Source organism: Nelumbo nucifera, chromosome 1, assembly GCF_055504915.1.
Source record: "Nelumbo nucifera cultivar China Antique chromosome 1, China Antique-T2T, whole genome shotgun sequence".
Lineage (NCBI taxonomy): Eukaryota > Viridiplantae > Streptophyta > Magnoliopsida > Proteales > Nelumbonaceae > Nelumbo > Nelumbo nucifera.
In genome coordinates, this window is record NC_142649.1 from 75,623,836 (window position 1) to 75,639,302 (window position 15,467).

The following is a 15,467-nucleotide window of genomic DNA, read 5'->3' on the forward strand; positions in this document are numbered from 1 at the left end:
TAAGAGAGAATTAGGAAAGGCTTTTTGTACGTTTCCCATAGACGGTGCCAATCTGATGCTGCTCGATTCGAGATGATGCACTGAGGTCACAGTTAGATAATCCTCACCTACAAGTCAATAGAAAGTGGTGTGGTCGGGCCGAGCAATGAGGGTGTTGGTCCGAGCAAAGTAACAGTATGGGTGCTAGAAGTTTTGAATCCCTTACCTTGAGCGGGAGATACCTTTTTATAGCCAAAGGTCCGTGTCCTGATCGGATTGGGCTTCCAGGGCTGCCGGGATGCAGTTAACCGCCAAGGTCTTCGGGATAGAGTCCTAATCCCCAACGGAATTGTCCCCATCCTCTCCTGTTCTTAGTCGTACTTATCTGCATGACGTGGAGTCGACGTGGTTGGGAGGGTAAGGTGGGGACTGCGGAAGTAACATAGCCCGGTCATGGACGTGGAGTTGATGTATGCCACGGAGCTGGTAGGGCGATGTCGATGTGGCTGAGGTGACTGGGCAGTGACTGGGCGACCAAGTGGCATACAAGACCAGCTCAACCATGACTCGAACAAACAACTCTCTATCCCAGAGCTGATCTGGGAAGTACAGAAGAAGAGTATCCCTCACTCATTTTCCTTATTCTTCTCTTTCATGGGTGGGCATCAAGCATTTTTCAGTACCAAGACAAGACGATTTCAACATGTTGGGCTAGAATGTTATCTTCTAAGAAACATGTCTAAGATGGATGGGTTAGATATTGCTAACTGAGAGGATGGGGACTATTCTTTAGGGAGTGGCCAATGGTAGGGCTATCAACGGGTTGGGTCCGAATCGGGTCTAGGTAGAAATGAAAAAGAAATATTAAGGAATCAAAATCGAATTTGACCTAATAGGGTTTGTAAAATTTCAGACCCATAACCAAATTGATCGATTCTTGAGATATTCAGGGCCTGACCCAATGAACTCAATTACAATAAATCTACTAAAAATATTATATATGTAATATTAATTTATTCAATATATTAAAACCCTATCCCCATGGGGTGGGTCAGAACCAAACCCTAAAACCAACTTGGATCAAAGAATCAAAACCCTAACTCGACCCTATAAGGTTGAGTCAAGCCAAATTTACCATTGAAATACTAGGCCAATTGACATTCCTATATAATAGCCCATCCCCCTAAACCCCCAACCTTGGTGCAAGTGGGATTTAATCCAAGTTTCTACTACATATAGCAAAAGACCTTACCAGCCAATTGACACTTTGCATGAAGAGATTTTGGTTTTGGCAAATGCTAATTAGAGAATTTACTTATGCTTTTTAATGATATTGTTTTATTTGAGATACATTATTATTTATCTAATAATTATATTTAATTTAAAATTTTTATTTATTTTAAGGGTCTATCTCTTAAACTATCCCTATTGTTTATGAAATTGGTAAACTATACCTTTTACTATTTAAATATTGTCTTGTGGTACCCTTAAGTTTTTTTGACAATTGTCTAAAATCTCCTTTAAAATTCCTAAAATACCCTTATTGTTCATCGCTGTTGTTGAAAGTTGCAGCCGTGGTCGTGATTTTGAAATCATCGTTATAGGCGACGGCGGCCACTGCAACTTCCGAAGGGCAAAAATTTGGTGAGAAAGAGGTGAAGAAAGTCAAAGGAGCTACCGCTGCTGCAACAGCAGTGACAAAACAGAAAACAGAGATAAAATGAAGAGAAGAGAAGAAGAAGAAGGAGAAGAGAGAGAGAGCGAATCGATCCGGTAGCTCTCAACAGTGGTGATGGCAGAGGAAAAAGGAAAAACAAGAGGAACCGGGAAGAAGAGAAGAAGAAGGAGGTCGCTGAGTTCGAATCTGCCGCTGCAACCAGGAAAGCTTCAGCTCACTGAGCTTCTTCATTGATTGGATTCCAGATGGAAGCTCACCTGATAGTTTGTTATTGTGAAGATCGAGCGTGCTCAGCTCACTCAGCTTCACCAATGTCGCAGGTAGACTTCCGGAAAGTAGATTATATCCACCAGAAAATTCAACAAGATTCCCCAACGATCCAATCTCTTCCGGTATGTTTCCAGTGAACTGGTTGTCTGATATGAATAGAAGTGAAAGATTAGAGGCACCGGAGATCGTCTTAGAGATGCTACCAGAAAAGGCATTTTCAGCAAGCTCAAGCAAAGAGACATGAGGTAGACCCCAAAACGCCGCCGGGACTTCACCGGATAACTTGTTATTCAACAAACGAACTCTAAGCTTCGGCATTGACCAAGGCTCTCTGGAATTTTTCCGGATAACGAATTCTGGGTCAACAGGAGCTATTCTAGCGCCCCCATGGCACACAAGTTCGTTGGAATTTCACCTGAATCTGACTCACGAGATTAGACTGGGTAAGACAGAGAAATTCCAGGTTCGTGAAGTTACCGATGTCCGACGGAATTTGACTGGGTGTAAACGGGTTGTAAGCCAGATTAAGCACTCTAAGAGTGAAAAAATTTACAAGAACTGAAGGTATGGTGCCATTGAGGAGATTCCCGATGGGAGCCAGCTCCTCAAGCCTCTGGAATCGTCCAAAGCTCTCCGGAATATCGTCGGAGAAATTGTTTCTGCTCAGGACGAGGCTACGAAGAGTTGTAATGTTAGCAATCATGGTCGGGATTGGACCCACAAGGTAGTTCTCCGAGAGGTCCAAGTGCTGCAGTTTCTCACAGGCGGAGATGTCATCGGGGAGAGAGGAGTTGATGTAGTTGTTGGAGAGGGAGAGGTTAGTCAGGTTAGGGAGACGGCAGATGATAGTATGGAAAGGCCCGACGATGTTGGCATTGGAGAGGTCGACTGAATAAGTTTCTAAGTCGCATTTGATGCCGCTCCATTCACAGAGAGTGTCATGTCTATTGTTCCAGTCGGAAAGGGCGCCATCTGGGTCGTCGAAGCCGAGTTTGACTTGTTGAAGATACAGACCTTCCTGGTTCAGAGAGACAACCAGAAGCAACAAAAGCAGAACCATTGTTGTTGTCCCTCGAGACAAGAGAGAAGAAGGTCAGCGAGACAGAGAGAAAGAGGAAGAAGAAGAAGGAGAAGAGAGAGAGAGAGTGAATCAATCCGGCAGCTCTCAACAGTGGCGATGACAGAGGAAAAACGAAAAACAAGAGGAATTGGTTGCAGCGGCGGAAATGAAACAGAGGAAGGAAAAGGGGGAAGAAGAAGAAGAAGAAGAAGAAGAAGAAAGAATATCAGAAGAAAAAGGGAGAGAAGGTCGGTGTGAAGGGGTAGCCGCCGCTGCTCTGTTCTGGGTTCGGAGGATACACAATAAACTTTTAGTTCAATGCACATCGGGAAGTGGAAGCCTCCCAAATTGACCGGAAGGAACAAAAGAAATCATTGATTGATTTACTAGAAATATGCTGAATTTCTATGCCTAACCTTGGATTTGAAATATGGAAAATAAGAGGAAAAAAACTGACAAATCAGAAGTGGGGAAGACTGGCAGGAAGGCTTGAGAGAGAGAGAGGATGGAGTTGCAGTGGCGATTTATTCCCCACAGCAGCTCACCAGTCTGATAAACGGAAAACCATGTCGTCGAACCAGTTCTTAGTCCCAAAACACACAGTTTGCCGGAAAAAAGGGATCAGGCATATACCGGGACCGCTGCAACTTCCAACAGAAAACCGGGGACTCGTTGAATAGCGCTAGTGACAGTTGGTATCAAGTAAAGCTTTGAAAAAATTTGGAAATCAGAGATTTTTATTTTGAAAATTTGATTAATAGTGAAGGGCAAATTCGAAATTCCGTTTATTATAAACAGTAAGGATAATTTAAGAGAGTGACACTTATTTTAAATAATTAGATCAGATTATATTTATAATTTAAAAGTCTTTACAAGTACTCTTTTATTTAAGTTCGGGAATTGAATTACAAAGATTAATATGAGCCACCCATATCCTTTAGGGTGGATACTTTTTTTTTATAAATAGCGATGTGTCTAAAATTAACTCTGAATTAACACTTTTTGTATGGTAGGGTAACCATGTGTTTAAAGTTATTACTTTTTCTAAAAGTGGGTAAACGAAGAAATATTCTATTTGAGAGTGGAAATGTGTGTGTACGTGTGACTAGACTTTATGCTATGGGAATGAACTACCACACAACCCCTCTTGTATTGGCACATGTGTCATTTTATGACCCTAAGTCTCACTTCATGACCTCAATTCCCATGAAGTGAGAGGTTGAGATTTTTCTATACCTTATGATTCTCAAAGGCTAGTATAACCTCAATTCTCAAACAATAACACACCAATTTTTATATTACAAGAAGAGACCCATGCATCTTGTTAGAAAAGATCAAAAAAATTGTAAATTCTAAAGGGTTTGTTTTATAGGCAAACACATTATTTACAATAAATAGAAATTTTAAAGGGGTTGAGAAGCAATACGAGAAGGTTGATGTGGGCAATTGCATTTTAAACATAGTATAGATTTTTTTTTCTATTTTTTTTGGTAAACTGCACAATGTATAAACCAGAAACAGAAAGGAAGATACAAAATGCAACCCATATTAAGAGGGTCTATCAGAGCCTTGGCTTATAAGATCCCTCAACGAAATTGGGTAGTTCAAGTAAAAAAGGCCAAACTCTACTAGACCTCTTTTATCTAGATAATGGGAAACTTTGTAAATTATCTCTTTACAAAATAGAAGCTAAAAGGTATAAACTTTATGGACTCCAGGATGTCTTGACACAGAAATAAAACATCTTTTGTCATTTCACTATTTCCACTATTTAGAGCTTGGATTAAATTCAGGCAAGGACTTTCCACAATGACTTGAGACGCTTGAAGGTCCTTTACCAGATATTTTCCTTTCAAAAGTGGGTGACAAAACCAACTTTTTTACCAACATGAGCAGCAATAACCCAGCCTTTATGATTCCTAATTGCTGCCCCAAAACCTGTTTTACCTCCCTCAAGAAAACTTCCGATCAATACTAACCTTAAGACTCAATTTGGAAAGAATACAAATATAAATATGTAGAGTGCAAAACCTTGTATTTTATATTAGGGGTGAGCAAGAAAAATCGAAAAATAGAACCGAATGAAGCTAAATCGGTTGATTCAGTATTTTAAATACACCAAAGGTATCAATTCGGTTTCAGTTAACCAAAATAGAAAACCTACAATTAACCAAACAGACCGATATACACACACACATATATATATATATTATGTATATTATAAATATATTTTATACTTTTTATATATTATAAATTAATAAATATGCATTATATATATAATATATTATTTATTATTCTGTATGTATTTGCAGTGTACATATTTATATTTGTACTCCTTTTAAATTGAGCGTAAGACATCCAACCGAATGGGTCTGTCAAAAAGAGACTGATTCTGAGATCTCATGAACATGGGAAGAAGGATGCCATCCTGGCCAATAAATCATATTCTTTTCTTTCACCATCGTATTCACATAAATCAAAGTTGGACAGATCCGAAATAGAGCTTCCAAAAACAAATTTGTTTCTGATATTCCAAATAGCCCAAAGCAGCAAACCTGAGTAAGAGAGAATCTCTTCTTTTTTGTCCTTAAAGACTTTGCGTCCATCGATCCAGCAACTACAACAACTAGCAAAATCAGTTAAATGACAAAAACCAAAGAATTACAGCTTAGCACACTTCAGCATGATCACAAACTAAAAGAGCACAAAGAACAAATTCATCTTCAGTATAGATATGGCATTATGGCAATTTTTATGGTGCCCAAAAAGTACCTAAAAACTAAAGTAATCAGAAACCCACACGAATTACCAATTATATCTAGAAGGAGAAGAGAGACCAAGAGTCTTTTCATCTCAATGTTCATACACGCCACATCCTCCTCCTATCTTGTCTTAATTTTTTCTGATAAATTATTTTTTTTAATAAGAACATTTTTTTTTAAATTATACACACAAAATTCTAAATGATGATAATGATAGTAATAATGAATCCAAAAACTTCTATAAATACGTATTTTTATTTTATTTTGTTTTTATATGTTTTTTGCTTTTTATTATTAATTGAATGCATATTGCAAAATCCAAATCTGATTACATGAACAGTTCATCTAAATATGTGATAATCGGATCGACTTGTGAAGTTTCAAGTATCATTGACAGGTCTACCTACTTGTTAGATTCTTCTTTTTATAATATTTTATCTTTTTGGTGTGTGTTTTTTTGTTTATTTATCAAAAAATGTGAGATTTAAATAGAGGGAATTGAATGGTGTGAAAAATAGTAGTTCAATTTATAATTTAAACCTCACAATTAAATAGAGACTAAATTCAAAAATGAGTATTTTAGTCAAAAGAAAGTTTCATAATATTATTTATATTTTTAATAATAATGTAAATATATAATTATAGATGTGTTCAATTTTTTCTATATTTTCTTTCTATTTCTGCATAAAAATAATTCTGATATGTCACGCTTACTTTTTGTTTAATATGACAATTGATTAACATTATACATATGCCTGAATTTTTTTTTGCAACATCTATGTATTTTTATATTTTATTAATTTTTATTATTTATTTATGACATTAAATGTTAATACATTTAACCAAAAAGTTGAAATATTGATATTTACCAAATAGTAAAATAATTTCATTTTTTGTTAGTTTTAGAGTATGTATTTAATTTTAATTATCAATAAAAAATTCTTTTTATTACACTTATTTTTAATTTGATTAATAAAAGTATCATAAATGTGTCTAATTTTTTCTACATTTTGTAATTTCTATATTTATTTCTATTTTAAAAATATTATTACCTCACTATGACTACATAGGTTTATCAATTTGATTTCAATGGTTGAATTGCTTAATCATCACTTGGATAAAGAATGTTTGTATTTGTTTAGCCACTTTTAAAATATATGGGTTTATATTGTTAAAAATATTGACATAGATCTAATTACTACTATTTATTGGTGAAAAATAACTTAAATATAGGATTTAATAAGAGAAAATGGTAGTTAATACCTTTAAGTATAAGACTTAAGGGGATTAAATGAGGTGCAAAGTAATAATTGAAGTTACATTTTCAACCCTTATAGTTAGAGATGTAATAAATAGACAAATATGGGCATTTTGATGACCATCAAAAGTTGGTATTAAAGTCGTAATAAAATGACTTTCATACTCTTTATCAAACAAAGAAATAGAGGATAATTTTAGTCCAAAAACACTTTCACTTTGCATCCGCACTTTTATATATAGTATATATCTTTCTTCTTTTGTTCATTTATCAGAAAAATGAAAATTTTAAATAGAGGGAATTGAAGAGGTGAAAAGTAGTAATTCAATTTACAATTTAAACCTTACAATTAAATACGAACTAAATTCAAAAAATGAATATTTTAGTTAATGTTTTAAAACCAGACCAGATCAAATGGTCGAACCGTTTTGGCCCAGGAACTAGTCAGGTCACTAATTCTGTTTTGGCCCTGAACCGCAATTTTACAAAAAAAAAATATTGGAATGGTCAGAGAACTACTAATCCGGAAAGTTTCACTATTAAAATGTTTGACCCAATTAATGGTTTTCGGTTTGCTCTCAAACTAATTCTAAATTATTTATTTATTTTAAAATTGGAAATTAGAAAATAAAAAATGACAAAAGAAAGTTTCATATCTTAAAATCTTATTCGATTATTCCCTATGGCCAAAATTAGTTAGGATTTTTAGTTATTCCATTTTGATTTTGAGTTTTCTCATTTTTGTGATTATTTTTCAGTTGTAATAATAAAAAAATTGCAACTCCAATGAAGAAATTAAAAATTTGATGCAAGAGATGAGAAATCAAATACCGATCTTATATTAAAATCTGAGACACACCAATGAATCAAATGGTTTGGGATTTGAGAGAGATTTAGAGAGATATAAGAAGAGAGCAAGCGGTGTTGTAGAGATGGTTGAACCATTGACTTGGAAACCGAAAGCCAAATCAATTCCATTTTTGGGTTGGTTTTTAAAAACATTGATTTTAGTCAAAAGAGAGTTCCACAATACTATTTATATTTTTAATAGTAGTGTAAATATAGAATTATAGATGTGTTCAATTTCTTCTATATTTGTTTTACATTTTTGTGTAAAAATAATTATGATATGTCACACTTACTTTTTGTTTAATATGATAATTAATTAATATTATACATGTGCATGAATGTTTTTTTGCAATATTTATGTATTTTTTTATTTTTGTATTTTTATATTTTATTAATTATTATTATTTATTTATGACATTAAATGTTAACACATTTGAACCAAAGGTTGAACTATTAATCTTTGTCCAATAGTAAAATAATTTATGACATCAATTTTTTATTTGATTAATAAAAGTATCATAAATGTGTCTATTTTTTTACATGTTTGTAATTTTCTATATTTATTTCTATTTTAAAAATTTTATTACCTAACTATGACTTCATAGGTTTATTAATTTGATTCGAATGGTTGAATTTCTTAGCCATCACTTGGATAAAGAATGTTTTTTTGTTTTTTAGCCAATTTTAAAATGTATGAATTTATATTGTTAAAAATATTAAGATAGATCTAATTAGTACCACTTATTGGTGAAAAATAACTTAAATATATGATTTAATAAGAGAAAATGGGTTTCGGTCCCGTCCACAGGATTTAGTCACGTTCGACCAATATAGCATGGATAGGTCCCGTCCACACCCCAATTTCTCATCCATGGCAAAATCTCATGGTTAGGGACTGTCCACAATTGATTTTTGATCTCCTACTTCACACTTTCCCTAAAACGCCACCCTATTGTTTGTTTCACATTTTAATATTTTTGTCAATAAAATATCAATTTACTTAATTTTTTATTTTTTTTATTTTAATGTTTTATCAATAAAATTATATTTTAAATATTTAAAATATACTTTTAATTATTTTACTATTTTTTTATAAAATAAATTAATATTTATTGGTTAATATTAATTCATTGATGCATTTTTCAATATATTTATCATATAAAATGCAAAAATTAGATATTTATGATTAAATGTGTAGATTAAGGTTTTCGAACCGTCGTTGACCTAAACAATAGAACCGTTCAACCCGAGAACCATCAAGGAAAGTGGTTTCGTTTTACTCCAAACCCAGTTTTTGGTCAAAAACCGTTAAAAAAGTCAACAACCCATTGACCTGAGCGGTCAAACCGTCAACCCGTTTAACAATTTTTTATTGTTTTTTATTTTTAATTTTTTTCTATTTTTTAATTTGTTTGTCAAAACGGGTCATCTGTTCGAATCGGACAATCGAACCATCGACCCGAAAACCAGTGGCCATAATGGTTCCGTTTCTCGATTGTTTTTTAAAATGTTGGTGTAGATCATTCATAAATGTATATGAGATACATGGAATCAAAAAGTGTGGTGTGGATTAGTCCACACTACACCTATAAAATGCCACTATGGGTGTGGACTGGTCCAGTCCATACAATTTGTCCATAGTTCAGAATAGCTGTGGACTGTGGTGTGGTGTGGAATGATCCCTGCCACAGGGTGGTGTGGACTAGTCCACACTCACCAATTTCTCATCTACACTACAAAACACCCCCTTAATAAGAGGAGATTAAATAAGGTTGAAAGTAATAATTGAAGTTACATTTTCAACCTTTGTAAATAGAGATTGATGAAATACACAAATATGGTCATTATAGTGGCCATTAAAGCTGACATTAAAACTATAATAAAATAACTTTTATACCCTTTGTCAAACAAAAGAATAGAGGATAATTTTAGTTCAAAAAAAAATTTCACACTACATTCACAGTATATATATATATATATGTGTGTATATATATATATATATATATTGTAACATCTCCCCTAGCTATTAAATTCTAATATTATCTCCCCTCCCATTAAATTCTTCATTTTCTCTTAAGTGTCTTTTAATTCTTCTTGACTCTCTCTAATAAAACAGAGTTATAGATGTATAAATTAGATGTACTGAGTCAGGTTAAGGGCCAACACAAGACCCAAAGTGATGCCAAAAACCATATTTGACAACCCATGTATTGCATGAGTTTACTTGCTAGTTTGAAGTAATATACCAAATGGAATATTTTATTGGCATTGTAGAAGAGAACCCACTGATGCACAAGTTGGTGTAAAAAAGATCCCCATCTTCTATGGGGAAGTGATTATATTCACTTTCATAATAAAATGGAAACTGAATTGGTTGTGGATTAGTTTAAGTAACCCCCTTTTTTACTTCTTAAAATTTCAAAAACTTCACAAAATTATAAGGGGTTGAGGAGCAATATGAGGAGAAGAGAGAGTACTGACATGGATAATTACATTGTTTTTGAAGGCCGGATAATTACATTTTTTAAGTATATAGAATACATTTGAAGTGTATAGAAATGGATAGTTACATTTCTCAGATCCTGTGGTTTAGATTGAGAGATTTTTAAAATATCCATAATTGGAGTTCTGCTGGTTACTCTTCTCCAATAAACCAAAACAGAGTCTATTACAAAAATCGATCCAATGCATTGTCAATGAGATACAAAGTCTATTTCAAAGAGCACAAGAGGTTGGCAGGTGAGGCTCTTCTCACTTCTCAGATCTCGGTTCTGGCGTTAGGGAAGAAGTAAATGCAGGAACTGCTAGCGTCTCATGCATGATGGAATCCAGAAACTGGAGCAAATAGTAGAGACTCGATGCTTCAAAAGGAAAAAACTTGGAAGGTCCACTTGTCACAGAGCCCATTAACCAGATTGCAGAAAACACCAGACTGCAATTTTCAGCAGATTGTTCATTTTATTTCATTCTAGATGCAACTGAATGGTTCCTAGGCTAGATACTAGTATTTCACCACTGCTCATCAGTTCCTGTTGAATATGAGAAGAAAGATTGAAATACAGTCCAAGTCCAGAACTTAATACTCCAATTTCGATACAGCTCCACTGGCAATTGCTATTAGGAATTCTTATTTTGAGATTACCAACAAACTCTTTAGTCTTTACCTATTCTTATCTCTATCTAAACTGGTAAAATATGAATTAAAAAAATATGCAATAGAAAGTTGGATACAAGTTCAGATATTTACGGTCCTAAATCCTTATAACATTTACATAGATAATTCAATTAAATTAAAATCAACTGAAAATAAGGAACTGTGTCATCTCTGAATCACAAATCCTTTGTCCTTACTTCCATCATTCTGCAAAACACCAGCAATTCCACAACCAGTCTTTGGTTAAACCTTGTATGCCATTAACTAGAATGAACACCCAAACAAAAGAAAACGTGGGAAATCAGGGGATTCCTATTCTAACTTCAGCCAAACAAAGAAACAGAGTTGAAGTTCAAACCAGTTGTATAACGACGGTGAATACTCAAACCAGTTGTATACTTGCATCCGTCTATAAATTGATTGAGGGGAAAAAATTCGATTCAATTAAAAATGAAACACATGTCAAGAAGAAATGAAAACCCCAGTTGGCTCCGAAGAAATAAAATGAAAATGATTTGATTCCCTTAATATTTTATAAAAGAAAATGGTGAACAGAACAGAAGGAGAGATCCTGGTAGGTCTGGATCAAGAACCTGATATTAAAATAGGAGTCCCTTGATTTCCCGCCTTGCATTCTGGGGGATCTTCGAAGAGAGAGAGCGAGAGCTGCTTATGAGCGACTCCCATGTCGAATAAGATAAGACCAGAAGATGGATCATCGAGTATAATGTCTTTAACGGGTAACCATAGAAATAGTTCTTCTTGGGAGAGGCCCTCAACTCCTATAAGCTCGCCATAGCTGAGATTACCCTTCACAACGCTATCGAAATAGACTCTGCCTTCGAATTTCGTCAAACAAGGCTGATCTAGAAACACTTCAAGGCGCCCATTTTCGTCGAGAGTAAACGACTTCACGGCCTTGGGGAGGAGACCCGCCGGCAGCCCTTTACTTTTCAGGACATCGTGAATTGAATCGGCATGAACCTGATGAAGATCGACGAGGATCAGAAACCCTAACAATCGTAGAAACAGTGTAAAGTGACACTGTGGTAACGCCATGGCTTCCAAGGAAAAGAAGACACGGTAGGAAAGGAAGGAGAGGTTTCGACTTTGAAGGGGTGAGGAGTCAAGGGAATTTTGGACTTTGCACCCTGAGAGGGCGAATCTGTAAACTCGAGAATCGAGATACAGTTTAAGGAGGGCTGCTCTTATCAAATTACTAAAACACCCTTGTTTGGGCGATTTTTTAATTTTATTTTCCCTTTTCAAAATTAGATTAGAATTCTGAAAAACAAAAGAGAGCAGAATTCTTCGGTGATTCCATCAAGGGGAACGTTTAGAACTGTGGCCGTTTTTTAAAAAACAACGGTGTCATGTTGGATCCACAAGCGTTTCAACAAATGCCCACGTTTCTCATTGTTTGGTTCAGTCGATTATTAATTGGACATGCTTTGAAAATTGGGACTCTACTGATATTGGCATTTCATGTATTGGTGAACTGTTTCCTCCAACGGTTGACTGATGTATATTTTATGTGGTGCTTACTTATCAGCACATACATGAAAAATGGTGATGAAAACCACCTTACCAAACAGCATAGTGTTGCTCACTACTTGCGTGGCAGAAGCGTTTTTTTTTGTAAAACACAGGTCTTGAAAGTATGGGCATTTTTTCTTGAAATTTGGTCCCAAAAAGCGCCCACGCTTCCAAACACCATGAAAAGGTGCCTACCACCTACATGTGGATTCAACCCGAGCCAAGATGAATATATGAATATATGACTATAGGAATGGCAAACGGGGTGGGGATCATATTTTCCATTCCTGACCCTAATTCTGAAATTAACTCTCATTTTTGTCTCTGATCCTTGTTGGGGATAACATTTGTCCTTCCCCCGATCCCTAGTGGGGAAGGGTTCCTTGCGGGGACTCAAATCCTTGATTTTTTTTAGATAACAATATATTTTTGAAAAATAAAATTACTTAAAATAAATAAAAAATTTTAAATTATAAATAATATTTTAAATATATTTTGATATATAAATATAAATAATATAATAATATATTTAATATAAATAACATTTAATATATATATATATATAAGATTGGGATTGGGGCAGGGTGGGGACCTCAATCCCCATCCCCAACCCCATTGGGTTGGGGAAGTTGGGTCCCCGTCGGAGATGGGAAAAATTGCCATCCCTATATGACTATTCGAACTTGGCTCGACTTAAGCTTGAGAGAGCCAAATTTTATATACAAATAAAAAATTACATATATTGAATACGACTTTAGTTTACAACTCAATTTTAACTCAACATTTATCAAACTTTTCGTAAATCAAACTCGAATAACTTGTTAAAAACTTGATTTGCGTCCATTCCCAGAAGTAAAATTTTGACAATAGATGATTACTTTAGTGAAATGTAAAATTTAAATGTGAAAATGAGATTTTAGGATGAATGAAATAGCAGGAAAAACAATTAAAAAGAAATGAAATATATATCTCTTGGATATAAGACATGGCATTGTTTGAAGGGGAGGCATAATCGAAACAATGTTTGTGTTTTATATTTTGGCAAGATAGACTGGAAAATTGTTGTGGAGCAAAATCCATGGTAATTGGGACTAGGTGAACGTAATGGCGAATGGCTATGAAAAATAAGTTGGGAGATTGAGTAGTTGAGAATTTCATATATTTTATGAGTAATGTTGTTTAGGAAATAAAAATGAAAAGGGTATTTTAGTCAATGCATGGAGTTCATGAGTGTGGTAATAAGTAATAACGGATCGTTTGAGTGGAAAAGATTTTTAATTTTCCTATTTTTAACCGTTTTCGAAATGAAGGACGGAGTAAAAACCAAAGATAATAAAAATTGGTGAAGTGTGGGGGTAGAACAGACAAGGCCACGAGGGAGAGGGAGAGTGGAGAGCAGTCGTTTTATTATCTCAGCGGTCAATAGTCATCAGTATAAACTGCGGTGCCGAGACCCCACTCTCTTCCTCTTCGCCTCTTCCCTCTTCATTAATTCCTCCTTTTTATTCCCTTCCCTCTCTAAGCAATAATCACTCTATTCTACAGTCAAATTAAATTTGTTCATTTCTGGCCTCATCCCTACTCTACTCAATCTCTAGAATGGCACGGTTAATTTTACGTGGAATCCACTTGGAGCTACCATTTTGTATGGTAAGCTTGATATATTATTCAGCATTCTTGTTTCATTTCTTTTGGCAAGTATGAAGTATCTATCCTTCTTGCCTAAAAACCTGAGAGTTGACAAGTGAGCAAAGGGTGTGGTTGTGAAACAATAAAAACACTGTGGATCATCATCATTAATAATATCCTCCATACCCTTTTACTGTCATCAATGAAATACACTCACAACAGGATGTACAACTTTTCGATTTTAATGGCTTAGGAATATCTCAACTGCCTTCTCTGTTGTGTGAAGTTTTCTCAAATAAATTTTTTTTTAAAAAAAAAAGGAAACTTCTGAGATCTCCCCGTCTGACATTGTCCTTAGAAATCATACACCATTGCAGGCTTTCAGTGAAGGGCAACCACCTGTTATTGTAAGAGAGTTCGGATCTTCTCTCACTCACAATTCACAAAGTGTGCCTCACACCCACTTCAGAAATATCTTTCCATGAATTAAAATTATAAGTATAGAGATGTTCCAGATGCATATGACTGAAACGTGTTGTGAGGAGCGCTCTGAGAGGAGCTGATAAACACCCACTTGAAAACAATGCTATGACTATGAATGTACGACTTTTTAGGAAATGCCAGATCAGGCCAATGACCCACTGACCCAGTCACACAATTCTAGTTTTGGTCAACTTCCCACTCCCATATTTGGTCAATAATTCATTAATCAAATGGTTGAGCCAGTGACTCAACCAATTTCTTGGCTTACTAGGTTTTTAGTGTTTTTCTTATCAGTTTTTATTGTTAATTTGTCATGACAACAAGGTTAACCTAAGCGGTTGAACTGGTGACCTTTACATCCAGAGGGAAGCAAAAGAGTTTAGCCTCTTGGGTAGGTTTTAAAAAATTTGGTTGAAATGACACAAATGTTGCATTCAATGCAGTCTAAGATTATTTGTAAGACATAAAAGAACAAAAAAAAAGGGATAAGGCTTAGGTTGCGGTTGCTCCTCCCCATAATGGATTCCATTCTAGTTGGAGATCTACGTTCACAAGTTCTAGAATGAGGGTTGAGTTAAAAACAAATTAAGTGATAACTATAGTTTGAGCATGAGAGCGTTATCGCCACCATGTAAAGCAAAAGATTGGTTAAGGTGGTTCATTACTACTAGCTCGGATCTTGTTACTCACACGGCCACATTTTTACCCATAAGTCACTAAAGCCATGTATCGGGATTTGGGAACATCTCCCATCTCCCCCATGAATGAGAACTGAGATGTTCCGAATGTGCAGCTGTAGTTTTGTGGGT

The 15,467-nt window shown here is 34.9% G+C and overlaps 1 protein-coding gene and 1 pseudogene across 2 annotated transcripts; both read right to left on the minus strand.

The window, feature by feature from the left end:
• Window positions 1–1,568: 1,568 nt before the first annotated feature.
• On the minus strand, window positions 1,569–3,784 carry LOC104605012 (LRR receptor-like serine/threonine-protein kinase HSL2; annotated as a pseudogene).
• A 6,666-nt stretch (window positions 3,785–10,450) lies between these two features.
• On the minus strand, window positions 10,451–12,177 carry LOC104604964 (serine protease, putative (Protein of unknown function, DUF538)). Of its 2 annotated transcripts, none has more exons than XM_010269549.3 (2): window positions 11,604–12,177; window positions 10,451–10,885 (listed from the first exon to the last, which is right to left on the minus strand). In XM_010269549.3, exons 1-2 carry the CDS (start codon window positions 12,067–12,069, stop codon window positions 10,866–10,868), a joined length of 486 nt encoding a protein of 161 aa, XP_010267851.1. In that variant the 5' UTR covers window positions 12,070–12,177; the 3' UTR covers window positions 10,451–10,865. The 2 variants fall into 2 exon arrangements, with proteins under 2 accessions (XP_010267851.1, XP_010267852.1); XM_010269550.2 differs by lacking the exon at window positions 10,451–10,885 and adding an exon at window positions 10,933–11,217 and having other exon boundaries at window positions 11,604–12,176.
• Between the last annotated feature and the right edge of the window lie 3,290 nt (window positions 12,178–15,467).

Bases quoted from the DNA above. Each gene is read 5' to 3' on its own strand.
- LOC104604964 (XM_010269549.3), bottom strand. From the start codon at position 12,069: ATGGCGTTACCACAGTGTCACTTTACACTGTTTCTACGATTGTTAGGG. The intron at 10,886-11,603 runs GTTCTTGATCCA...CATATTCAACAG, and splicing joins GACTCCTATTTTAATATCAG to GAACTGATGAGCAGTGGTGA.